Here is a 27,528-nt window from a genome sequence, read left to right as displayed (position 1 = left end):
TGGAGCAGCAGTGCAGAGATTGGACAAGCTGGGCTCAGCCACCACATCTGCAAAAAGTCCACTCAATTACCAGGTCTTGTAAAATAGAATTTAGTTAGAATAATATCTCAATCAGAGTTGGAAATGTAAATCTGCATGCGGTTTGCTTTCTCTCTGTCGCTCCCTGCTGCATTGGGGGAAATAAATCGACTCCTTGCTTTATTTTAGGATTTTTTTTAAAATCACAACATTTAAAGAGGTCCAGGGACTTCTGTTGGTTGCAGAGCACTGCAGCCGGGGAAGGAACATCATGATGATGTGTCAAAACCTGCAGCAGAGTCGGTCTCATTGCGAAACGGTAAGATTGCTTATTCCTCCATGTATCTGCTCTCGATTTGGGTTATGGTAAAAACTTGGGAACAGAGAACCAGTGCTAAATGTTTTTTAAAAATGTAAAGACCCATCTGTTTGCAATCTGTCAATGTTGCATTCCCCGGTTGTATAGAGGATAAATGAAGCGCTGTGCAGTCTGTTGTTCTCTATGTACATTGGGGCCACCCCCCCCCCCCCCCCCCGCCTGCTTGCTCCCTGGGGGCAGCGCACAGTTCGGGGACAGCTCTGCATTTTGGTGCACGCGTGGTTTTTAACCCTGATTCTCTTCCACCCGAGAGGGTTACATCTCTGCCACTTCTTTCAAATATCTTCACTGGTATTCGACTAGGGGGTGCCGCACATTGAGTGACAAGCCCCCACAGAGGGGAGATTTGTGCTATTAAATTAACCAGGGAGCTTCCAGAATGAAGCCAGCCTTTAAAATCAGGGGTTTAAGCTGCTGTTTAGGCTGAAGATGATCAGGAAGGGGGAGGCATTCAGGAATTCCCCCCCATACCTTGTGCTTTCGCCGCCTGCGCCGATTGCAGAAGAATCGCCGACTTGTCAGATTTTGTTCATCGGGGAAATCAATCAGCAAAATGCTAAACAGAGTTTGGACCACCGCACAGGGCGGTGAATGGGGAGATTCATCAGGAGAGGAGCAGAGATAGACACGGAGGGAGAGATTGGATAGATACAACAAGATGTGAATGTCAAACAGGGAATGCTGAAAACAGGGAGGGAAAAAAAGGGTCTGATATATCTGTGGGGAGGGAGCTTGGGAGGGACTGAGCGAAAAGGCACTGGGGCAGACACACATGCAGAGGAATGTGGTGTGTGAGAGATTGTGAGAGAGCTGTACAGAGAGTGGGAGGCGGAGGGATGAAAATGTTCAACAAGGCAAAATGCTGAAACCGCCAGCAAAAATAGAAAATGCTGGCAATACTCAGCAAGCCAGGCAGCATCTGTGCAGATAAAACAGGATTGACATCTCTGGAAAATGTAAGCACAGTGTTAATGGGGTTGAAGTGACAGCATGGAATGGGTTGTCTTCAGCACCATGGACAGCGATTTAAATCCAATCGGGTCTCTCGTTTACTGTCTATTGTTGTCAGTCTCCAGTATGTCTGAAGGTTTCTCAGACTGTCTCATATCTGTCTTGCTATGTGTTTCTCTATCTGTCTCTGTTTTTATCTCATTCTGTCCCCATTTCTCTTTTTCTCAACTCTTCCCTTATTCCCAGTCTATTCATTCCCCATGCAGCTTTTTTCCCCCCACTCACTCCATCGATATGACTGCCCACCTCACACTCTCCATGATCTGTCACATTGGTATAAAGGGTGCTTTCATGTCTCCTCTATTTGCATTCCCATTATGAAAATCTGAATAATTTGCATAATATTACTGCCTCAGTTCAATGTGGATTTATGCAATTAAATATTCATCATTGTTCGAAACATTACAATCCCTGTTTTTTCCTAAGAATTAAATACAGGTATAACCCTCATGATATCCTGTCATTAAAAGTTAATATTTATTTAATTAATTTGAAATTAAATGCTTCAATTGAAATCAAAATGTGTAGGTTAGTCCAACAATATATTAAGGACAGATTGTCAATTAATGGATATCGGAGAGGAATTTGTTCCTTATCTGGTGATTTTTTTCAATTTATGACTTTCACTTATATGTAGCAATATGCCCCAAAGTGGGGAGGGATGAGAATAGGGCTTGATCAGGAGCAAGGTGATGGAGTAATGCTGAAAGACACTTTTATTGGTGCAAAGAGATATAGCAACAGGGGGAGGTTTAGAGTGAGAGTTAAGGAATGGGACAATGAGGACTCTGAAATCTCTATCACTGAGCGACTGAGAGAGCAGCCAGGATAATCTGGGGCAGGTTGCGGTGGCATTGAAGCCAGAGAGAGGTTTGTAAATGAGGACAAGGGTTCTGAAATCAATGCAATGAGTGACCTAAATCAGTGACTGGAATATATCCCATAACAGTTCAACCACATCCAATAATGTTGATTCACCTTCTCTAATCCAATTCCCATTGTTAATCATAAATATCCAACTGAAGTAGTTTGAAATTTGCTGCATTTGCAATTCAGAGACTTGTTAAATATTTAGCATTATGTCAATTGTCAAACCAGTTCCAAATATATTTAGTTATTGTGTGATGTACAAAAATGACCCACCACAAGCAGATTGTCAAATGAAACCTTTATTACAATGAATTGCAGGAACACCCAACACCCAAAGTACCTCTTCTGAGCTCTGATTTTGAAGATTTTGTCTTAGGTCACACATACAATTGTGCCATCTACTGCCCAAAAGCAGTAAACGCCCCTCATCATAAAAGATCATGAAATTTTGACAGCAACTTTTTGAAGATTTAGGATTGTCGCTGTACATAAAAATGATTTGGATCTATACAGTGCTGTTCATGGCCACCAGATGTCTCAAAGTGCTTTGCACTCAATGAAGTACCTTTGAAGTGTGGTCACCGTTACAATACAGGAAATGCAGGAGTCAATTCACGCACAGCAAACTCCCATAGATAGCAATTTGATCATCTTATTTCTTTATTTCTTTTATAAATTTAGAGTACCCAATTCATTTTTTCCAATTAAGGGGCAATTTAGCGTGGTCAATCCACCTAACCAGCACATCTTTGCATTGTGGGGGCGAAACCCACACAAACACAGAGAGAATGTGCAAACTCCACACGGACAGTGACCCAGAGCCGGGAACGAACCTGGGACCTCGACGCCATGAGGCAGCAAGGCTAATCACTGCGCCACTGTGCTGACCCATCTGCTTTTCTTTTAAGGTTGAGCTGATGTTGATTGAGGGATGAATAGTGAGAACTCTTCTGCTCATCTTCAAAGTAGGATTTTTAACATTCGCTCTAGCAGACAGATTTAACATCCCACCCAAAAGACAGCAAATCCAAAGTGCAGCACTGGAGTGTCATGTGATCACATATTGAAACCTGTCGTGACGGAATGATATATAATTAGGAAGGAAATATGATTCCACCTTTTGCACTCAGTGTTACCAGCAAGGTCTCCTTAGTGAGGGACAATACAGCGTAGATATAGGATCCAACCCTCCAGTCTATCCCAACCAGGGTGAACCAATAAAGAGACACAATGACCAATCATACGACTCTCCAGCAGACATATCATGAATCATACCATCATCACACACTCAACCACCCAAAGATAAACGAGTCACGCTCTCCAGATGATTCAACTGCCAATTCCTGTGCGGTTTGTGAATATAGAGTTTGTTAGATGACATTCATAGAATCATAGAATTTACAGTGCAGAAGGAGGACATTCAGCCCATCAAGTCTGCGCCGGCCCTTGGAAAGAGTACTCTACCCAAGCCCACGCCTCCACCTGTAACCCAGTAACCCCACCTAACCTTCTTGGACACTAAGGGCAATTCAGAATGTCCAATCCACCTAACCTGCACATCTTTGGACTGTGGGAGGTAACCGGAGCACCCGGACGAAACCCACGCAGACACGGGGAGAATGTGCAGACTCCGCACAGACAGTCACCCAAGCCGGGAATCGAACCTGGGACCTTGGAGCTGTGAAGCAACTGTGCTAACCACAGTGCTACCGTGCCGCCCTATTGTTCATGAACAGCTGGGAAATATAGTCAAATTATCAAATAAACTTCATTTCATTCATGTAAATAATGACTTCACTTTGAGCTTCCTTCATTTGGGGCCATACCAACTGAGAGGAACAGTGCAATCCAAGTCCCAAACTGTTTAGCAAAATAGCTACCTCCCTCAGTCAGAGCTCTCTAAACACCAGTGCAATACTCATTCCATCCAGAATATTGGGACAGTCACCAAGCTCCCTGTTGTTTAACCTTAGTGGCAAAATCCACAAATAAATGAAAAACTATCCTTTAGTGCCTGTAAAACTTTCCTGAAACTTTACTCCAGAGTGGGAAAATGAACTGAAGCTCTGGATTTATTTCAAATCCGTGACTTGCTTCACTAAAACCTTCCTAAGTATGTAAAAAGCTGATCAATATGTTCCCATGCAGCTTAGAGACCCAGCAATTTGTATATCCCCCACCTGGTGATTGTGAATGTTGGCAGAGGCTTCAGCTGAATTCCTAAGTACCTCACTGAATTCTGGTGCTTTGTCCCAACAACACCCATCTTTAGGATGCTACCGCCCTCTGTACTGCATCGGTGAGGTATTATTCACAGTACCGTTAACATAAGGAGGTCTGAGAGGATAGCTCTTTCAAAGAGGCAACATAGACATGATGATCTCCTTTTGCACTGTATCATTCTGTTTGAATATCCCAAAGTCCTTTACGGGGGAAGGGGAGGTTGGAAATGGACACAGTGGGAACTGGGGGAAAAGTTACAGGAGGAAACTAAAGAGCCGAAGCTGAGACGGCTACTTGGCTGGAAAAATTGATACATTGGAAACAATGAGCACAGTCGCCAAAGGATTTGCAGTTAGGAATAATGATTTTAGACATAACACATGGTGGTTGGATAGCCTGTGAACGTCCAGCTTTCAAAACGGTATTAATGAAATGAAAAAATGAAAACCGCTTATTGTCACGAGTAGGCTTCAATGAAGTTACTGTGAAAAGCCCCTAGTCGCCACATTCCGGCGCCTGTCCGGGGAGGCTGGTACGGGAATCGAACCGTGCTGCTGGCCTGCTTGGTCTGCTTTAAAAGCCAGCGATTTAGCTGAGTGAGCTAAACCAGCCCCAGTAATCTTGTGGGGGCTCTGTACAATTGCACAAGTCGAACAATTCTAGCAACATCCCTCATTATGCTTCCTGTTGACAGATTGAGTGAGACCAATAATTTAGTGCTGAATTATTTCGGTGGAACTTTATATTTAAAATAAGTCCTTAAACATGGAAATTACTCCACAGATAAACTGGAAACACTGATTTCAGATTGGTCTTTGTAGATTGTCGTATTCCACTGACACATCTGATCTCATCCAAAGCTCTACTGTCTGTATCTCAACTCCATCCATCTTCCTTACATTGGCAGCCAGTCTGGCAATGCCTCTATTTGAAAATTATTTCTGTTCCAATCTCCCCATGGCCCCAGCCCCCCACAGCCCATCTCAGGCTGCCCCCTACAAGCCTCAGAGAAGTCTGCTCTTGCCCATCCCCCCACATCCTTCACTCCATCGTGGGCGGCTGTGCCTTTAATAATAATAATCATCATTATTAGTGTCACAAGTCAGCTTACCTCAACACTGCAATGAAGTTACTGTGAAAATCCCCTAGTCGCCACACTCCGGCGCCTGTTCAGGTGCACAGAGGGAGAATTCAGAATGTCCAATTCACCTAACAGCCCGTCTTTTGGGACTTGTGGGAGGAAACCGGAGTACCCGGAGGAAACCCGCGCAGACACGGGGCGAACGTGCAGACTCCGCACAGTGACCCAAGACAGGAATCGAACCCTGGCCCAGGGCGCTGTGAAGCAACGGTGCTAACCACTGTGCTATCGTGTTGGCCATCGCTGATGCTCAATCTAAGGAATTCTTTCCCTGCATATCTCTGCCGCACTATCTTTAAGTCCAGCCTGAAAACAAGCTTTTGTGACCCTCCCAGTATCTCATTCTTTGAGTCGGCATCAGTTTTTGTCAGATTACCGCCTCTGTGAAGGGCTGGACCATTTTCCAATATTGAGGATGTAGGTTACCAGAATACCCTTTGAGTCTCATGCTGAATTTAATCACAAAAGGCTCCATGTTGGACAGCTGGAAACTTTCAGTCAATGTTTAATACTAAGACAGTACGGGAAAGGGGGAAGATCTTCTTTCTGACATATAAAAATCAAAAATATAGGGCAGAACGGTGGTTGGCACTGCTGTCTCACGGCACGGAGGTTCCAGGTTCGATCCTGGCTCTGGGTCACTGTCCGCGTGGGGTTTGCACAATTTCCCCGTGTTTGCTTGGCTTTCGCCCCCACTCTGAATTTATTTATTTTTTCAAATCAAAAGTATGTTTCTACTGTTCCCAGGGGCTCCAATTTCTAATAGACGGATTTGTTTTCCAAGCTGACGTTATACTACATCCAATGAAAACTCAATTTGGTGATTTTACATTTCAGTTTGACATGTGCCTCCCAAACCAGTGCAGTGTTAGAAACATAGGAACAGCAGATGGCCATTCAGCCCATCAAACCTACTCCGCCATTCAATTCGATTACAGCTGATCATCCATTTCAGTGCCTTTTCCTGACACTATCCCCATATCCATTTATGCTACTGGCATTTAGAAATCCTTCAATCTCCGCTTTAGACACACTCAGTGACTGAGCTTCCACACCCCTCTGGGAGAGGGAATTCCAAAGATTCACAATCCTCTGAGCAAAAAGGTTTCTCCGTATCTGTATTCTGCTCTGTGCCCAATTTCTAAGTGGCTTCTCCCTTATTTTGAAATTGTGCCCCTGGTTCTATATTCTCCAACCAAGGGGAACATCTTACCTGCATCTACCCTGTCTATTCCTTTAAGAATTTTGCAGGTTTCAATGAGATCACCTCTCATTCACCGGAACTCTAGAGGCATGGCAGCACAGTGGTTAGCACTGTTGCTTCACAGCTCTAGGGTCCAGGGTTCGATTCCCGGCTCGGGTCACTGTCTGTGTGGAGTTTGCAATTTTTCCTCTTGCCTGCGTGGGTTTCCTCCGGGTGCTCCGGTTTCCTCCCACAAGTCCCGAAAGACGTGCTGTTAGGTGAATTGGACATTCTGAATTCTCCCTCAGTGTACCCGAACAGGCGCCGGAACATGGCGACTAGGGGCTTTTCACAGTAACTTCATTGCAATGTTAATGTAAGCCTACTTATGACACTAATAAAGATTAAAGATTATTGCTTCCTCCTGGTATACCAAGCGTGCCCTCTTTCCTGCCTACCATCAGCTTTACAAGGGGCATGGTGGCACACTGCTGCCTCACAGCTCCAGGCTCCCAGGTTCAATTCCAGCCTTGGGTCACTGTCTGTGTGGATCTTGCAATTTCTCCCCGTGTGTGCGTGGATTTCCTCCGGGTGCTCCGGTTTCCTCCCACAATCCAAAGATGTGCAGGTTAGGTGGATTGTCCATGTTAAATTGCCCCTTTGTATACAAAAGGTTAGGTGGTGTTACTGGTTTATGGGGATCTGGTAGAGGCATGGGCTTGGGTAGGGTGCTCTTTCCAAGGTACAAACCCAATAGACCAAATGACCTTCTTCTGCACTGTAAATTCTATGATTCTATGAATAGAGGCACAGTTTGTCCAATCTCTCTTCAGAAGACAATCCCTCCATTGCCAGAAACCAATCTGGTGTTCCCTCGTTGTATTCCCTCTGTGTCAAAAATATCCTTTCGGAGTTAAGGAGACCAAAACAGCACACACTATTCCAGCTGCGGTCTAATCAAAGTTCTGTACAATTGAACAAGACGTGACTAGCCCTATACTCAAATCTTCTTGCCAACATATTGTCAGCTTTCCGATTGCCTTCTGCACCTGCATGTTGGCCTTCAGCGACTTATTGACGAGGACATCAGGTCCTTTCCTATAGTTTATAGTCTCTTACCGTTCACAAAATAATCTGTTATTTTTATCCTGCCAAAGTGGATAACCTCGCATTTTTCCACATTATATTCCAGCTGCCATGTTCTGGCCCACTCACTACGGGCTCAAATCTCACAAAAGGGAACAAAGTTCCCTAGTGAGCGCGTTTAGCCACATGCTTCCCGGCGTTCAGTGTTGAGAAACAAATGTTTATTCAACGCGACTCATCTTGTATAAAGGGGCCTGAATGGGGAACACAGGGCCGAGGCCGTACATAGTCCCGTTTTGTTCAGGGGGGAGCTCCGCTCTCCCCAGTGTACCAAGAAATCAGGATATCATTTTTAAATGGTGTCCCACTCTCCAAGGCCCCCAAAACAAACTCTGACCTCCCCCCCCCCCCCCCCCCTCCCACCAGCCCAAACGCAGTATGCGCTGCCCTTAACACCCATGGTGGGCCACCCCAACCCAATCGCGCACATGCAAAAAATGCCAGCTTGGCAGTGCCCATGCCAGCTGGAAATGCAATCTGGGCATTTTGGCAGTGCCAGGTGCAAGGCCAGCACTGCCAGTGTACCCAGGTGACACCAGCAGTCCAAAGGGCATGCAGCTGGGGGCCTCCGACTTCCAGGGTTACCCTAATGAGTGCCGTTCTGGCTGGTCCCCGTTCGTCAGGATCAGTGCTGAACGGCACTTGCCCACGGTCCCTGAGGCAAAGGGGTCAAATTCCGAAGTCTCAGATACCTCTGGAATCTGCACTTTAGAGTGAGGCTTATTGCCTCGCCCCAATATGCAGATTTGCTAAAAGGTGATCCCGTCCATTGTGGGCGGGATTCACATCGCAACATCTCACCAGTTTGCGTTGAATATTGCGAGGCGTTGCCAGCTGGGTAGATCCCGGGAATGGGGTCTCCCGGCTTTTACCGATCACGCTGTGCCGCAGCGAGCTGCGTTTTGGACGCAGCATGGCCGTTGGATCACGCCCACAGTCTGGCCAAATTCTCCTGTAGCCACTTTGTATCTTCCTCGCAACATACATTCCCACTCAGCTTTGTGTCATCCAGAATTTGAAAATATTACATTTGGTCCCCACATCCAACGCAATGATTTAGATTGTAAACAGCTGGGGCCCTGAGTACAGATCCCTGCAGAACCTCACCAGCCACAGCCTGTCAAAGTGAGAATGACACAGTAAACCCATCCTTAATCCATGCCAGTATATTAAGTCCTATCACATGTGCTTTAATTTTGTTTACCAACCTCTTGCAGGGAACCTTATCAAGAGCCTTATGAAAGTACAAGTATACCGCATCCACTGACTCGCCTTTATCAATTCTGTTAGTAACATCCTCAAATGAACTCCAACAGGTTCATCTAACATGATTTACCATTCATAAACCCGTGCCGACTAAACCAATTCAGATTATTATCCAATTGTCCATTTATCACATCCTTTATAATGGATTCTAGCATTTTCCCTACCACTGATGTCAGACCAATAGGAACAGGAGTAGGCCATTCAGCCCCTCGAGTCTGTCCCGCCATTTAATGAGATCATGTCTGAACTGTGGCCGAACCCCATATACCTGCTAATGTCAGCAGGTCTGACAGCATCTATGGAGAGAGAAGGGGCCTAACGTTGCGAGTCTGGATGATTCTTTTTCTTTGACAAAGAGTCATCCAGACTTATAATAATAATCTTTATCGTCACAAGTAGGCTTACATTTACACTGCAATGAAGTTTCTGTGAAAAGCCCTTAGTCGCCACACTCCGGTGTCATACTGTGTCAGGTACACAGAAGGAAAATTCAGAATGTCCAAATTACCTAACAAGCACTTGTGGGGGGAAACCCACGCAGACACAGGGAGAAGGTGCAGACTTCGCACAGACTTCCCAAGCTGGGAATCGAGCCCGGTCCCTGGCGCTGTGAAGCAACAGTGCTAACCACTGTGCTGCCGTGCCGCCCACGTTAGCTCCCTTCTCTCTCCACAGAGGCTGCCAGACCTGCAGAGATTGTCCAGTAATTTGCTTTTATTTCCATGCACCTCCTTGTGGCCCATATCCCTTGATGTCTTTGTTTAACCAAAATCCATCTTATCACAGATTTTAAATTAACAATTGATCCAGCTTCAACTTCTGTGTGTGGGAGAGAGAAGGGAGCTAACGCCAACACACCAAACCTCTCCCACCTTCTGTGTGTTGAAGTCCTTCCCAAAATCTCTCCTGAACGGTCCAGCCTAATTTTTTTAATGCCCCCTAGGTTTAGAATCGCCAACCAGTGGAAATAGTTTATCTTTGTCCGGGCGGCACGTGTGCAGTGGTTAGCACTGCTGCCTACGGCGCTGAGGACCCGGGTTCAAATCCCGGCCCCGGGTCACTGTCTGCGTGGAGTTTGCACATTCTCCCCGTGTCTGTGTGGGTCTCACCCCCACAACCCAAAGATGTGCAGGGTAGCTGGATTGGTCACGCTAAATTGCCTCTTAATGGGGGGGAAAAAATTGGGCACTCTAAATTTATTTAAAAGGAAAATCTTTATCTACCCTGTCAATATCTTGAATACTTTGATCATATCACCCCCTTAACCTTCTAAATTCTTGTGAAAGCAGCCTAATTTGAATAATCTCTCCTCGGAATATAACCCCTGTAGACCAGCTATCATTTCAGTAAATCTATGTTGCCCTGCCTCAATGGCCAAAATATCCTTCCTGGTGCGGTGCCCAGAACTGTTCACAGTGACTCTGAGTGGGGTCTAACCAGGGGTTTGTAAAACTGCAGCATAACCACTGTGTGTTTATGCTCCAATCCTCCAGATTGGAGTAGACGGCTGCAGAAAGGCAATTTGGAGGGGATCTGCCGACTGAGGTAATATGGGCTAAAGTTAGAAATAGGAAAGGAGCGGTCACGTTGTTAGGAGTTTTCTATAGATCCCCAAATTGTAATAGGGGTGCGGAGGAAGAAATTGCAAAGCAGATTATGGCTAGGTGTGGAGGTCTCAGGGTAGTTGTCATGGGTGACTTTAACTTTCCAAATATTGATTGGAACCTCTGTAGGTCAAACAGTTCGGATGGGGCAGTTTTTGTTCAGTGTGTGCAGGAGGGTTTCCTGACACAATATGTGGATAGGCCGACACGAGGGGGGGGGGGGGGGGGGGGGGGGGGGGGGCACATTGGATTTGGAACTGGGTAATGAACCGGGCCAAGTGTTAGATTTGTTTGTGGGAGAGCACTTTGGAGATAGTGACCACAATTCGGTGTCTTTCACTATTGCAATGGAGAGGGATAGGGCCATACGGCAGGGCAAGGTTTATAATTGGGGGAGGGGTAATTATGATGCGATTAGGCAAGAATTAGGGAGTATAAGATGGGAACAGAAACTGTCAGGGAAAGGCACAAATGAAAAGTGGAGCTTGTTCAAGGAACAAATACTGCGTGTCCTTGATAGGTATGTCCCTGTCAGGCAGGGAGGAAATGGCCGTGTGAGGGAACCATGGTTCACAAAAGAGGTTGAAAGTCTTGTCAAGAGGAAAAAGGAAGAGTATTTAAGGATTTAAGGAGAAAACAAGGTTCAGTTGGGTCGCTTGAGGGTTACAAGGTAGCAAGGAATGAGCTAAAAAAAGGGCTGAGGAGAGCTAGGAGGGGGCATGAGAAGTCCTTGGCAGGTCGGATCAAGGAAAACCCCAAGGCTTTTTATTCCTATGTGAGAAATAAAAGAATGACCAGGGTGAGGTTAGGGCCAGTCAAGGGCAGTAGTGGGAACTTGTGCATGGAGTCAGAAGAGATAGGAGAGGCGTTGAATGAATACTTTTCTTCAGTGTTCACCAAGGAGAGGGGCCATGTTTTTGAGGATGAGTGTGTGATACAGGCGGGTAGGCTGGAGGAGGTAGATGTTCTGAGGAAGGATGTATTAGAAATTTTGAAAAACCTGAGGGTCAACAAGTCCCCTGGGCCGGATGGGATATATCCTAGGATTCTTTGGGAAGCAAGGGATGAGATTGCAGAGCCTTTGGCTTTGATCTTTGGGTCCACACTGTCCACGGGGATAGTGCCAGAGGACTGGAGAGTGGTGAATGTTGCTCCTCTGTTCAAGAAAGGGAATAGGAATGATCCTGGTAATTATAGGCCAGTTAGTCTTACTTCGGTGGTCGGTAAGTTAATGGAAAAGGTCCTGAAGGATAGGATTTATGACCATTTGGAAAGATGCAGCCTAATCCAGGCAAGTCAACACAGATTTGTTGAGGGTAAATCTTGCCTCACAAGTTTGATTGAATTCTTTGAGGAGGTAACTAAGTGTGTAGATGAAGGTAGAGCAGTTGATGTCGTATACATGCATTTTAGTAAGGCATTTGATAAGGTTCCCCATGGTCGGCTCATGACGAAAGTAAGGAGGTGTGGAATAGAGGGAAATTTGGCCAATTGGATAAGTAACTGGCTATCACATAGAAGACAGAGGGTGGTGGTGGATGGAAAATTTTCAGACTGGAGACCAGTTACCAGCGGTGTACCACAGGGATCAGTGCTGGGTCCTCTTCTATTTGTGATTTTTATCAATGACTTGGAGGAGGGGGCTGAAGGGTGGGTCAGTAAATTTGCTGATGACACCAAGATTGGTGGAGTAGTGGATGAGGTGGAGGGCTGTTGGAGGCGGCAAAGAGACATTGATAGGATGCAGAGCTGGGCCGAAAAATAGCAGATGGAGTTTAACCCTGATAAGTGCGAGGCGATTCATTTTGGTAGGAAAAATTTGAATGTGGATTACAGGGTCAACAGCAGGGTTCTGAGGAATGTGGAGGAACAGAGAGATCTTGGGATTCATGTCCACAGATCTCTGAAGGTTGCCACTCAAGTGGATAGAGCCGTGAAGAAGGCCTATAGCAGGGGTGGGCAAACTACGGCCCGCGGGCCGCAAGCGGCCCACCAAAGGTCTTTATGCGGCCCACCAAGATCAGGTCATCAAAAAAGAATTTTTTTTTTTTTAATTTTTCTTTTTTTTTTAAATTGTTTTTTTTAAATAATTTTTTTTAAAATAAGGTTAATGGCGGGGGGGGGCTGTTGGGTTACTGGTATAGGGTGGATACGTTGACTTGAGTAGGGTGATCATTGCTCAGCACAACATCGAGGGCCGAAGGGCCTGTTCTGTGCTGTACTGTTCTCTGTTCTATATGAGGCGCCTAGAATCATAACCGGGTGAAGCGCCATTTTTGAAAAGTAGAGAAAAAGAGGGCTAAAGGCAGGATGCCGCCGGGGGAAGCGCTGAGGTATATGCCGCACGCTAATTGGTTACAACCAGGACTATTAATTAATATACTATGCGGCCCTCTAAAATTGTGAATTTCTGAATGTGGCCCTTACACGGAAAAGTTTGCCCATCCCTGGCCTATAGTGTGTTAGCATTTATTAACAGGGGGCTTGAGTTTAAGAGCCGTGGGGTTATGCTGCAAGTGTACATGACCCTGGTGAGACCACACTTGGAATATTGTGTGCAGTTCTGGTCACCTCACTATAGAAAAGATGTGGAAGCATTGGAAAGGGTGCAAAGGAGATTTACCAGGATGCTGCCTTGTTTGGAGTGTAGGTCTTATGAGGAAAGATTGAGGGAGATAGGGCTTTTCTCTTTGGAGCAGAGGAGGATGAGAGGCGACTTAATAGAGGTTTATAAGATGATGAGGGGAATAGATAGAGTGGACGTTCAGAGACTATTTCCTCGGGTGGATGTAGCTGTTACAAGGGGACATAACTATAAGGTTCAGGGTGAGTGATATAGGAAGGATGTCCGAGGTAGGTTCTTTACTCAGAGTGGTTAGGGTGTGGAATGGACTGCCTGCTGTGATAGTGGAGTCGGACACTTTAGGAACTTTCAAGCGGTTATTGGATAGGCACAAGGAGCACACCAGAATGACAGGGAGTGAGATAGCTTGATCTTGGTTTCGGACAAAGCTCGGCACAACATCGAGGGCCGAAGGGCCTGTTCTGTGCTGTACTGTCCTATGTTCTATATAAAGACTGGCACTCCATTAACCTTTCTGATTATTTTCTGCACTTGTTTGTGATATTTTACGGATCTATGAACCTGAACCCGCCCCCCAAGTCTCTTTGGACACCCACTGTACCCAACCTGTTACCATTTACAAAATGCTCTGCTGAATCTGTTTTTTGGTCCAAAATGGATAACCTCCCACTTGCTAACATTAAATTCCATCTGCCACAACTTTGCCCAATCACCAGTCTGTCAATATCTCCTTGCAATTTTATGCAATCACCTCGACTGTCTACAATGCCACCTAACTTTGTATCATCAGCAAATCTGGATATATGACTTTCTATGCCATCATCCAAGTAATTAATGAATAATGTGAATAATTGAGGTCCGACACAGATTCCTGTGGTACACGACTAGTCATCTCCTGCCGATTAGAGTAATTACCCATTAACCCCACTCTCTGTCGCCTGTCACTCAACCAATTTCCTAACCATGTCAATAACGTGCCCTCAACGCCATGGCTTCCACCATGGTTAACAGTCTTTTATGTGGAACTTTATCAAATTCTTTCTGGCAGTCCACATAAATAACATCCATAGGCATTCCCCTATCCACGACCTTAGTCACTGAAATTTGAGGTGTTCAGTTACCCCATCCCTGATTATAGACTCCAGCAATTCTCCCACCACAAATGTGAGGCTAACAGGTCTGTAATTCCCTGGTTTCCAATCCAGAGGGACTACTCCTGAATCTCGGGAACTCTGGAAGATTATAGTTGGGGCATCTACAATGTGCTCCCCTACTTCCATCAACATCCTCGGCTGCAAACCGTCAGGTTCTGGGGATGTGTCACTCTTTAGTTTCATTAATTTCCTGGTTACTGATGCTGTATTTACGTTAATTGTATTAAGTCCCTGTCTATCAAGTATTAATTATTTCAGGACTTCTGGCAAGTTATCCTCCTTTTCTCCTGTAAACATCGAGATAAAGTCATTGTCCAACATGCCTGCCATTTCCCCATTATCACTGACAATATCTCCGTTTTCAGCTTTTACTAGGTCTACATTGCTCTTCACCACCCGCTTTCCCTTTATAAAACTCTAAACATTTCTTCATATTGATTGTGATGTTCCTTGCAAGTTTTCTATCATAATCTCTTTTCGACGCTCTCATAAGCTGCTTTGTGACCCTTTGCACCTTCCTCATTTGTCCGGATCTGTGCTGTGCTTTGCATTTTTGTAAGTCCTTTCTTTTAGTTTTATGCTGACCCTAACCTTTGTTTTGTGAAGTGGAGCCTTTTCCTCACATATGCGCTCTATATCTTGTTAAGTGTTTCTTTAAATATTCTCCACTGATAGAACATAGAACATAGAACAGTACAGCACAGAACAGGCCCTTCGGCCCTCAATGTTGTGCCGAGCCATGATCACCCTACTCAAACCCACATATCCACCCCACACCCGTAACCCAACAACCCCCCCCTTAACCTTACTTTTATTAGGACACTACGGGCAATTTAGCATGGCCAATCCACCTAACCCGCACATCTTTGGACTGTGGGAGGAAACCGGAGCACCCGGAGGAAACCCACGCATACAGGGGGAGGACGTGCAGACTCCACACAGACAGTGACCCAGCCGGGAATCGAACCTGGGACCCTGGAGCTGTGAAGCATTTATGCTAACCACCATGCTACCCTGCTGCCCTGATCTTCAGTCGTTTGATCCATTAACAGATCTTCCCAGTTTCCGTGGACAGTCTCGGTCTCATCGCGTTACAGTCAGCCTTTCCCCAAGTCCAAAATTCTAGTCTCTGAAATTGTGCTTTTCACTTTCAAACCCTACACTGAATGTTGTGATCACTATTTGATAACGGTTCGGACACAGTTAGGCAGGTAACTAAATTGGGCTCGTTACTCCTAACTAAATCTAATATTTATATATATGTCCCCTTGTTGCCTCTGGAACATGTTGCTGCAGGAAAGTATCCCGGACACATTCCAGAAATTCACTACCTTCCGGAGAGGTGCTTGTTTACCTCTCCCAATCTATGTGTACGTTAAAATCCCTCATTAATACCACTCGGCCTTTGTTACACACTTGCCTAATTTTTGTATTTATACAATTTAACACCTCACAACTTCTACCAGGAAGTTAATACATAACACACATTACAGTTTTAGATCCTTTTTGCTCCTCAGTTCCACCCATATGGTCTGCACTGGATGCTTTCCCGTCATTATAGCCTTCCTCACCATGGAGGTGATAATATTTCTAAACAGTGAGGCTGCTGCACTCCCTCTGCCATTCTCTATCCTTCCTGTAAACGTTATAACCAGGTGTATTTAGTTTCCAGTCCTGACTATCCTGCAGCCATGTCTCCGGAATAGCCACTACATCATCATCTTCCATTTGCATTTCTGTCTGCAGCTCGTTTAGTTGATTCCTTACACTCTGTACATTAGTATACAGAGCTCTTAATTGGGTCACTCCCCCTAACCTGTCTCTCAGCGCTGACACTTTATTAGCTTATTTATTATTTTTCTCTTCTGGTTTAACCAGTATACTTGTAGATTTGCCATCAGCTGCAGTTCCAGAAGTTTGTTCCTGACTGTTCCTTTACTCTCTTGTTTTTGGAACTGTATTGACTTCTCCTGAGGCCTCCCCTTCCCCCACATTTGCTAGTTCAAAGTCGGGTTTGTAGTTTCCTCCTTTCTTCTATAGTGGAATGATATTTGCTACCTTCAGGAACATAGAATGTTGGACTATGATCACCAATGCACCCATTATCTCTGTAGCTACCTCGATCAACATTCTGGCCCAAGGGTCCCAAGGACTTATCAACCTTTAATCCCATTAATTTCTCCAATACAACCATCTTAATGATACAAATTTCCTTCAATTCCTCAGTGTTCCTAGTCCCTTGGATCTCTAATTCTGGGAGATCTATTATCTCTTCCTCAGTGAAGAAAGACACAAAGTAATTATTTAGTTTTGTTGCCATTTCTCTATTCCCCATTATAGATTCTCCCGACTGCCTGTAACGGACCCACGTTTGTCTTTGCTAGTTTGCATTCAATTCTATTCTCCTTTTCTTTATCAGTTTGTTGCTCCTCCTTTGCTGTTTTCTAAAATCTTCCCAATCCTCAGGTTTACTACTATTTCTGCAACTTTATAGGTCCTTTTAATCTTGTACAATCCTTAATTTCTTTTGTTAACCATGGATGGCTGACCTTATTGGGCTTTTGTGCCTTGAAGATTGGCTGGCAAACAGGAAACAGAGAGTAGGCAAAATGGCTCTTTACTGGTTGGCAGGATGTGAGGAGTGATGTGCCACAACTTGGATGAAGGGGCTGAAAGTGTGAAATTTGATGAAGACAAAGATAGGTCAGAAAGTAACTTGTGAAGAGGCTGCAAGGAGACGCAGATAGGTTACGTGGATGGACAAAAGTTTGCCAAATGGAATATAAAGTGAGCAAATGTAAAATTGGCCATTGTGGCAGAAAGAATAAAAATGCTTATTATCTTAATGGTGAGACATTGCCGAGCTCGGAGGTGCAGAGGGATCTGGGTGTCCTAGTGCATGAATCACAAAAGGCGGGTATACAGGTACAGAAAGTAATTAGGAAAGCTCAAAGAATGTTATTGTTTACTGTGAGGGGAATTCATTACAAAAGTAGGGGGGTTATGGTTCAATTACACAGGGGCATCTGGAATATTGTACAGTATTGGTCGTCTTATTCGAGGAAAGATGTAAATATGTTAGAAGTAGTTCAGAGAAGGTTTACTAAACTAATACCAGGAATGGCTGGGTTGTTATGAGGAAAGGTTGGGCTTGTGTCCGCTGAAGTTTAGAATAGTAGGAGATGACTTGATTGAAAGATCCTGAGAGGATATTGACAGGGTGGATGTGGAGAGGATGTTTCTGCTTGTGGAGAAATCTAGAACGAGGCGTCAGTGTTTAAAAATAAGGGGTCACCAATTTAAGACGGAGATGAGGAGAATTATTCTCTCAGAGGGTCAGTCTCTGGAACTCTCTTCCTCAAAGGGCAGTGGAAGCAGAATCTTTGAATATTTTTAAGGCGGAGCTGGATAGATTCTTGATTAACAAGGGGGTGAAAGGTTATTTGGGGTGGGCAGAAACGTGAGGTTGAGGTTACAATTAGATCAGTCATGATCTTATTGAATCGAGGGGCTGAATGGCCTCCTCCTGCTCCTTATGTTTGTACAATTGCTGAAAAACACAATAATGTGGCAGTAGCGGGATGGTAGAGAACCTTTGTTTTCCGGATCTTTAGTCTGAAGCCCATTCTCTCATTTGCCTCGGTGAATGTCTCGATGATGGTTTGTAGCTCGGCCTCTTGAATGAGCGCACACACAGGCATCGTCTGCATACTGCAGCTCAATGACAGAGGCTACGGTGGTCTTGGATCGGGCCTGGAGGCGTCAGAGGTTGAACAGTTTCTCGCTTGTCCAATAGGTTAGCTCCACTCCAGCGGAGAGCTTCAGGGTGATGGGGTGGAGTGTTGCTGTAAGGAAGATGGAGAAGAGCGTTGGTGCGATGACGTAGCCCCGTTTGACCCCGGTTTGCAAACGTATCGAGTCTGTGGTGGTTCCATTGGCGAAGATCACGGCTTGCATGTTATCGTGGAGCAAGTGGAGAATGGTGACGAATTTCTTTGGATAGCTAAATTTGAGGAGGATGCTCCACAGTCCCTCATGGTTGGCAGAGTGAAAGGCCTTTGCGAGATTGAAGGAGGTCAAGTACAGAGGTTGATGCTGCTCCCTCCATTTTTCCTGGATCTGTCGCATGCCGAAGATCATGTCCATTGAGCCTCTTGCTGGGCGGAAGCTGCACTGAGACTTGGGGAAGAGCTCTTCAACCACTGGGAGGAGGCGGCTGAGGAGGATTCTTGCGATGACCTTTCCCTTGGCAGAGAATAGGGAAATCACTCTAATTTCCGCAGTCTAACCTGTCTCCTTTCTTGGAGATGGTAACAATTAAGGCATCTCTGAGATCTCCCGGCATGCTCTCTTCCTTCCAGATAAAGATGTGAAGGTTGTGGATTCTGTCAAGAGTGCATCTCTGTCACATTTTAATATTTCTGCGGGGATTCCATCTCCAGAGGCCTTGTTGTTTTTCAGCTTTCAGTTGGTGTCGAGAGCACTTGTGTCGAAGGTTGTGTTCTGGTTGAGGAGGTCCTTGACGTGCTCTCTCCAGTGAGAATTGACTGCCCCGTCTTTGATGAACGCCTCTCCGTTTCTGGCTCTCAGTGGGGTGGGCCCATAGGTACTCGGGCAGATGATGGTTTTGATTGTGCTGAAGAAGCCACTCACATCGTGGTTGTTGGCGAGTTACTGAGTCCCCTGCACTCTTTTTACCCACCATTTGTTCTTTAGGTCGCAGATTCTTTGTTGCACTTCGGCTCTCAGTTGCTCGTTTCCTCTAACTCGAGGTTTGGTGGAGCTGCCAGTTGTGGAAGGCACTTGCCGTCAAGGAGATCCTGGATCTCTAGCTCGTTCTCGTCGAATCAGCCTGATCGAGAGCCCGAGCGTCTCCTCACAGGAGCTGACTAGATGGCCTTTAAGGCATTGTGGGCATCCTGCGGCTCTGGCTTGTTGGTTGTCACCAGGTTAGCTGTGAGGCACCGGCAGAGTAGCTCTTTCGTCTTGGGGTCTTTGAAGCCAGCATCATTGACGGCTCCTCACTTTCAAACGTAATTTAAAATCTATCATATTATGGTCCCATCACTAAAGGTTCTTTTATGACACGATTATGTTTGGTGGCCATTAAAGAGATAGAAAGAAGGTGTCTTTATATAGCACCTTTCGCAACTTCAGGCCATTCCAAAGCACTTTATAGCCAATGAAGTACTTTTGTTTTGAAGTGTAGTCATTGGTGTAACAGAGGAAATGAGACAGCCAATTTGAGCACAGCACATTCCCCACAAGGTGACAGTAGCTAGATAATTAGATATTTAAAAAAATTAAATTTAGGGCACGCAATTGTTTTTTTCCAATTAAGGGACAATTTAGCACGATCAATCCACCTAACCTACACATCTTTGGGTTGTGGGGGTGAAACCCATGCAGACACGGGGAGAACGTACAAAGTCCACACGGACAGTGACCCAGAGCCGGGATCGAACCTGGGACCTGGGCGCCGTAGGCAGCAGTGCTAACCATTGCGCCATCATGCTGCCCTAGATAATTAGATTTTTAGGGATGCTGGTAGAGGGATAAATATTGGGTCCAGGGCACTGAGGCAAAATCACCTTGGAAGTGGTGTCATGTGATCCTTCATGTCCAGGTGAGAGGGGGGCAGATGCGGTCTGACATCACTTCCTAAATATGGCAACTACAACGATGCAGCACTCCCTGAATATTGTACTGGATGTTAGCCAGCTGTGTAAAAGCAGCAACAAACTGCACCCTAAGAACCTATAAAATGTACAATGTGTAACTCTGGGCAGACAAATTGATGCAGTTTATGTGCATTGAGGAAATTGTTATTTAGCTGTAGGATTATTAATGATTTTTGCCTTTACTATTTAACCCAGGTTCTCAAGTGTGTCGGTATTCTAAAGGGGCGACAATAACAATCAGTATGGATGATGCTATTGAACTACGGACTGATGGAAATTCTCTACTAAAGGCAGTTTGGTTGGGAAGGCTCAGATTAACCAGACTTTTGTTAGAAGGTGGAGCGTACATAAACGAAAGCAATGAAAGAGGAGAGACCCCCCTTATGGTGGCATGCATGACCAGGCACGTGGACCAACAGAGTGTGAGCAAAGCCAAGATGGTGAAGTACCTGCTGGAAAATCAGGCTGACCCAAACATTCAGGACAAGTCTGGTAAAACAGCGTTAATGCATGCCTGCATTGAGAGGGCTGGAGAGGAAGCGGTGTCCCAGTTACTCACCAATGGGGCAGATCCGAGCTTGGAGGATCATTCCGGTGCTTCAGCCTTGGTTTATGCCATCAACACAGACGACAAAGAGGTCCTAAAAAGTCTACTGAATGCCTGCAAAGCCAAGGGGAAGGAGGTCATAATAATAACGACTGATAAATCTCCTTCTGGTACAAAGACAACAAAACAGTATCTAAACGTGCCGCCTTCCCCAGAACTCGAGGAAAGGCATACTCCATCGATTTGTATGTCCCCGTCTGACATTGAACTCAAGACATCTCTGACTCCATCTCCCACAAATGAACAGGAAAATGAAAAATCTTTTAATTTCCAAGTAATGTCACATCAGACCGGAAGTTACACCGGCAAAACCCACAATGATCCGGGCTCTCCTGCCAGGAAAGTCAACCCTAAACGAATTGGAACTCGTTTGCCCCAACTGAAGAGACTCCAGTCGGAGCCCTGGGGTCTGATTGCACCGTCTGTCTTAGCTGCTTCAGCCTATCAGGAAGAGTGCAAAAGGCTCAGCCCAGATGATGAGGTCATCCAGGGGATCAATGGGTTAGCACTGCCCAAACGCACCAATTTGTCCAGAACAAACAGCATCGAAAGTAAAGATCCATCTACCTTCCCATTTGTTGGGGATTCAACCTCCAGGACTCCCTCCACATCTGCACCAGTCTCCAGAAAGCAATCCTATGAGAAAAGCCAAACTCAACATCAGCCTTTAGCTCGAAGGAGCACTTTGCCTTCTGAGCAAGATACTGTGAGTAGCTTCGCCTCCACTGGCCCAGTGAGCTTGCGAGACACTGTCCACCGCAGAAGATTAGGCAATGACCATTATGATTCAGACTCCCAGCTTTATTCAGACTCGGTCTCCAATCCATTTGATTCTGGAAAGATCACTTTTGAGAGAAAGAAACACAACACATCTCCCCTCACACTGTTAACCAGTTCCCGTGAGTCACTGGACAGTATCTCCAGCACATCCCCCAGTTCTGTGCGACGTAGGCCTCCTGGCTTACTTGAAAGAAGAGGTTCTGGGACTCTGCTCCTCGATCACATCTCTCACACGAGGCCGGGACACCTGCCCCCATTGAATGTCAATCCCAATCCACCCATCCCTGACATAGGGTGCAACAGCAAACCTTCATCCCCTCTGACCATGTGTCTGAAATCTATGGTTCCCATGGCACCCTCTTCACCAAAGCGAAGCGATATAAAAGGCAAAAGGAAGCTGGTAAGAAGGCACTCTATGCAAGTGGAGCAAATGAAGCAGCTTTCTGACTTTGAAGAGCTGAACACTTAATGCACCCGACACAATGGTTCTCCTCTTTATAAATCCAAGGAATGTAAAATGAAAACTTAAGAGTTCAACAAACAAACAGAATTAGTCTTTTCCTTTAAAATAATCAGGGCTAGCTCAGCTGTGTTGGATACCCTGGACTACACTTGGTAAATTTTGGATACAAACCAAATCAACATAACGGATGGAAAGGAGCTCAAATCAAACTTTGGCACGGGTCCAAAACAAATGATGGCAGATCATCCATCCCTCAACACAACGTCCCATCCAGGGGTGAAGTGACCGGAGCCCGTTTTCAATCTGGGTCGCAAAGAAATGGAAGCAGCAAAGCTGCAGTAGGCAAACTGCCTCCTTGATGCAACTCACCATTTGGAGCCCAAGCGATTTCAGTCAGCTCCCAGGGCCCCCAAGAGAAGCATCATTTAAAAAAGGCAACAACCAGGGTACAGATTTTAATGGGCAGCAAATCTCCCAACCACATTCGTAGGCTGTTTCCTCGTACCAGTCTTCCCTCGCCCCTCAATGCCAGTTTTAGTCAGTTGAAATCAGCCAAAATATGTTGTAATTCCTGACAAAGACAATGTTTATATTGTTTAGGTTTTAGAATGATGTTAAATCCTCCTAGTTCACCCCTAAACATGTGATTATATATTTATTGCGAATGGGCATGTCCAATGGGGCAATCATTGTTTTAAGCAGTTTCCTGTGAATCAATCTTCATTATAACAATTGTGAGAAATTGACATCAAATGCATTTTTATCAATAATCTAATTTATGTTGTGGACATCAATTAAGAAGTGCAATTTTTTGCTGCTTACCTTGCAGCCAGTTTTAGATATTATTCTTAAAGATATCCAAATACAAACCGGCTTTAAATGCATAGAAATCATGTTGAACCAAAGGAGAGGAGCGAGAGGACAGAAGATGTTATTTTTTGCCTGGGCCTCCTGTGAATGGTTAATAAATTGAATGAGGTTGTCGAGCATCCAGGTGATATAAAATATACGTGTATATAAACCAAAAATGCCCAGTATCAGAAAGGCAAAGTTGATCACAGTTTAAGCTCCACAATGCCACTATTAATTCTTGTACTGTGTACTATGGCTAGCTACCCGATTCAGGCAGTATTTGTTGACCATTCTCTTTTACTTGAGGCAGCAGATATTATTCCTACTCCTTGGACAGATGAAAACATGAGGACGAGTTTCAGTTTTAAGAAGCTGGAAAGAGTTCACATTAATTTGACTTGGGCAACCAGGGGGTCTGAGCATGTCAGGGTTTTAATCATTAATTTGACATTAATATAGCATCCTGCATCATCTCAGGATATCTCAGATCACTTTATAGGCAACTAAATATTCTTGAAGTATGATTACTGTTGTAACTTAGGAAATTCGGTAAGCAAATGGTGTAAAGCCAGACCCTCCCAAAGAGCAATAAGCAGGTAATGTGTTATAGTGATGTTGGTGGAGGGGTAAATGTCAGCCCACGGGTAGCAGGGAGAACTCCTCAGCTCTTTGAAATGCCATGGGATTCTTTGCCCGCCATATCAGCTATAGAGCAGTGAATGGCAACTATTGTAATGCATAAATCCACATGGCAATGCGCGCAGCAGCTATCAGTAACCAGAGTCATTAAAAATGAGACCGGCGTCAAAAATAGTCAATATTTTTAAAATACATGTTTCAGCACACACCGCCTGTACACTAATGTCTCATCTCCCAATTCTCTGCGACTCTAATCTCCCCCAACCATGAATCACAAGGCAATCAATCCCAGTGTATTGACATTCAATAATGCAAAGGCTAAGTGCATTACCCAAAAGGGTCAGTTCATCAAATTAAAGGGCAGATTAAAGGAAAAATAAGCTTTCTGCCTCACTCCGCCAAGCCTGTGTCCCCACCAAAATTGCACCCTCACCAACTCATTGAAGTAACAAAGATTAAAATTGAAAAGTTCAAGTAAATAGACTGTAATTTACACTAGTGAACTGAAATGATACAATAATCGTGTTATATTAGCATCAATCTTTCAGAGTATTCTTTGTGTGAGTAAATTATTTAAACTCTGTATACTTGAGAAAATATACTGTTCAAGTAGATGTGTGTATTTCTGTGAAAATAAAGTAAATCAGTTAGAATGTGAATAATAATTGCAATTAGCATTTTGCCAACTCAAAAGTGCATTAAGATGTGTTTGTTTCTCTGTTAAAGCGCCTTAAAAGTTTTGTCGGAGGCGAGACTCCCTCAAATCGCACGCTTTCATTCTGAATGATGGTTGGACAAAGTTTGTTAAACCAGATGATGCAGGAAGTGATGAGCTGATTAAAGTTACAATTTATGAAAATTACAATTTTGCTTATCGGTCTAACTCTGTCCGGTGTGTTCTGCTTAGTGTTTTGTCAATGTGTAAATAACAATATCTGTATTTTCTTAATATTTTACATTTAATGTCTGTAAATAAGCAACTTGGATGGAACCTGCAAATGTTAACCTACATTAATTAAATGATGGACATAATTTGGAGCTTCGCAGCAAGGTTTACAGTTTTAGATGTAAATTATCACTTGAAATAGCAAGGATTTCTTTACAGAATGTAAGCAGATTGTTACAGTATCTTGTGTACAAGAGTATTTTCATAAAATAAATGAGTGGTATATTATTTGTGGCATATAACATTGTATTAAATTGGGGCAAAATCTTTCAAAATCTCCCCTTTGCGTTTTAGAAAACAATTGCACTACATCTAATAAATAAATGGACTGCAGTTTAGTGAATAGGACACCGGATTCACTGTCTAAGCTCAAAGGATAATCACGTGGGTGAGGATTTAATGCCCCATGCCCATACTCACAAAGAGTTACTGCTGAAAGGTGGAATTCAGAGAATAATCAAAAATGATCAATGTTCAAATCAATAGCTGGGAAACACTGTGGCAGACATTACACTACACCCTGTATGCTTCAACCGATGCCAATGCTTATGTAGCTACACTGTATATCTTGTGTTGCCCTATTACATATTCTCATGTATTTTCTTGAATTTTGTTTAATTCCCTTTTCTTCCATGTACTGAATGATCTGTTGAGCTGCTTGCAGAAAAATACTTTTCACTGTACCTCGGTACACGTGACAATAAACAAATCCAATCCAATCCAACAAATCCAATCCAATCAAGAGCCATCATTCTTCATACAATAAACAAAGTTTTTCCTGAAGAAAATTGTAGAGCTTATGAAAAGTCTTTAATACTTTTATGAAGTATTAGGGAAGCACGGTAGCATAGTGGTTAGCACAGTTGCGCCACGGCTTCAGGGTTCCAGGTTTGATTTCCAGCTTGGGTCACTGTCAGTGCGGAGTCTGCACGTTCTCCCCGTGTCTGCATGGGCTTCCTCTCACAATCCAAAGATAGGCAGGTTAGGTGGATTGGCCATGATAAATTGCCCTTCGTGTCCAAAAAGGTTGGGTGGGGTTACTGAGGTACTGGGATAGGTTAGAAGCGTGGGCTTAAATGGGATGCTCTTTCCAAGGGCCACGCAGATTCAATGGGCCGAATGGCCCCCTTCTGCACCGTAAATTCAATGATTCTATGAAAACACTGGGCAGGGCACTCCACGTGACAAGCAGCGTAAATGAGGATTTGCGACAAGTCACAGATTAAAGGAAAACAGTAAAAAAGTTAAACATTAGTCACAAGTACAGGTGCATGTGCTGCCAACTGTGATTAAAGGTATTTCTGGAGATTATCACATCACTTGCCCCCAAGGTTGCAGTCGTTTGTTGACCAAAGCAGCCACCCTTGTGACGTTCCAGCCTTCCTACGACAATTGGACAATTACCCAACTGGATGTTTGACTATAACCAAACAGCCCCATTTCCCTCATTTGTAATATTTTTATATTTAGTAAAGATAAATGTTTTTTAAAAAAAGACAAAAAAACAATTGTTTTAACATCCTGATTATTTCTATTCAAGGGTTTTGCACAACAGTGTCCAGGAGATTAATCTTCAACTCCAGGCTGATCCCAGAAAGTGGGCAACCCCAGGTTTTGGGTGGAGGGGGGAGGAGAGACATAATACAGTAACACAGAGGGATGGGGCAGATCCCGAGCCCCTCGTCCAAGCGTGCAAATACCCAGTGAATTTTACAAACTGCACAGGCCGCCTCTTCAGCCCAAACACACACTTTGAACTAAAAACCTGGCATTCATAAATTCAGCAGAGCACACAAGAGGATTTAAATGGTGTGCACAAAAATTCAGACCCTTAATCCAGGGCTATTGACATGCATTGCACAATACAGAAAAGCAACATTTTAAAACTCTGCAAACTCAAACACACCAATCAACAGGAAGAGACTAATTCACAGCGATGAATAAACAAGTCTTTAAATGCAACTTTTATTGTTGTTTGGAGGTGATACAGGCGTTACATTAGTAATAAGAAAGACTATGATTAAAGACAGAATTTCCCGATCTAATTCAAAACTTTTACTTTATAAAATACTAAGTAAAATTAGATGTTCTTTTGAAAATGCAAGTTCTGAAAGATGCCAGAGTAAGTTTTGGGCTGCAGATCAAATGCCATCTTTAAGCTGATGTGAAGTAACTTCAGATTCAAGTTGACAATGAAATATCAATTGTCTATCTAGCACACACACACAACCACCAATGAATCAATTTCACAGGTGCCATTTTTCCAACCAGCCTATGTGATCAGGTTTGGGGCTTGGGAGATAGCGGGAAAGTACTGCGGTTAATGTGCAGTGCAGGAGGCGGCAATTTGGCATATTGAGTCTGCAGCGGCCCTCCGAAAGAGCACCTTACCTAGGTTCACACTCCTGCCCTATCCCCACACCTAACCTGCATGTTGTTGGGATTGTGGGAGGAAACCGGAGCACCCGGAGGAAACCCACGCAGACACGGGGAGACTGTGCAGACTCCACGCAGACAGTGACCCAAGCCGGGAATCGAACCTGGGACGCTGCAGCTGTGAAGCAACAGTGCTAGCCACTGTGCTACCGAGGGGTGTGCAATAAGTGGATCAAGGAATACAGATGGATTTAAGATTCCATTTTACAAAGTCATATTGCTATCATTGTTCTACTTCCATTCTCGTTCCCAGTTTGATAAATATTTGAAATAGCATACTCTAATGACACGCTCCTGCCAGGAAGGAGGGTGGACTTATAGCATGACTGGCTTGCATTATAAATTTCTGAGTCCATGTTTATAATTGGAAAAGTTGGAATAAATGCAAAATGTTTAATTGGAGTCAGATGTTATACTTACCGCCTACTGTCCTCTCTAGATTACTCATGACCAAACAATTTAGTGTTTCAGTAAACAAGTCAAATTCTATGATATTTTAAGGAATTTTTTTGAGATTGCATGTTCCAATGCCACTGATCTTTTCC

General features: G+C 44.4%; 1 protein-coding gene across 1 annotated transcript; it reads left to right on the top strand.

The window, feature by feature from the left end:
- On the top strand, positions 1-24,775 carry ankrd34c (ankyrin repeat domain 34C). Its single transcript, XM_038813456.1, has 3 exons — positions 1-73; positions 208-337; positions 20,456-24,775. Exon 3 carries the CDS (start codon positions 20,503-20,505, stop codon positions 22,114-22,116), a length of 1,614 nt encoding a protein of 537 aa, XP_038669384.1. The 5' UTR covers positions 1-73; positions 208-337; positions 20,456-20,502; the 3' UTR covers positions 22,117-24,775.
- The last annotated feature ends 2,753 nt before the right edge of the window (positions 24,776-27,528 follow it).

This window comes from Scyliorhinus canicula, chromosome 12, assembly GCF_902713615.1.
Source record: "Scyliorhinus canicula chromosome 12, sScyCan1.1, whole genome shotgun sequence".
Lineage (NCBI taxonomy): Eukaryota > Metazoa > Chordata > Chondrichthyes > Carcharhiniformes > Scyliorhinidae > Scyliorhinus > Scyliorhinus canicula.
The sequence above is the reverse complement of the archived record's forward strand: the minus strand, read 5'-3'. Positions and strand labels throughout refer to the sequence as shown.

What these genes read in the sequence shown, in the direction of transcription:
- ankrd34c (XM_038813456.1), top strand. Translation starts at nt 20,503, where the DNA reads ATGGATGATGCTATTGAACTACGGACTGATGGAAATTCTCTACTAAAG.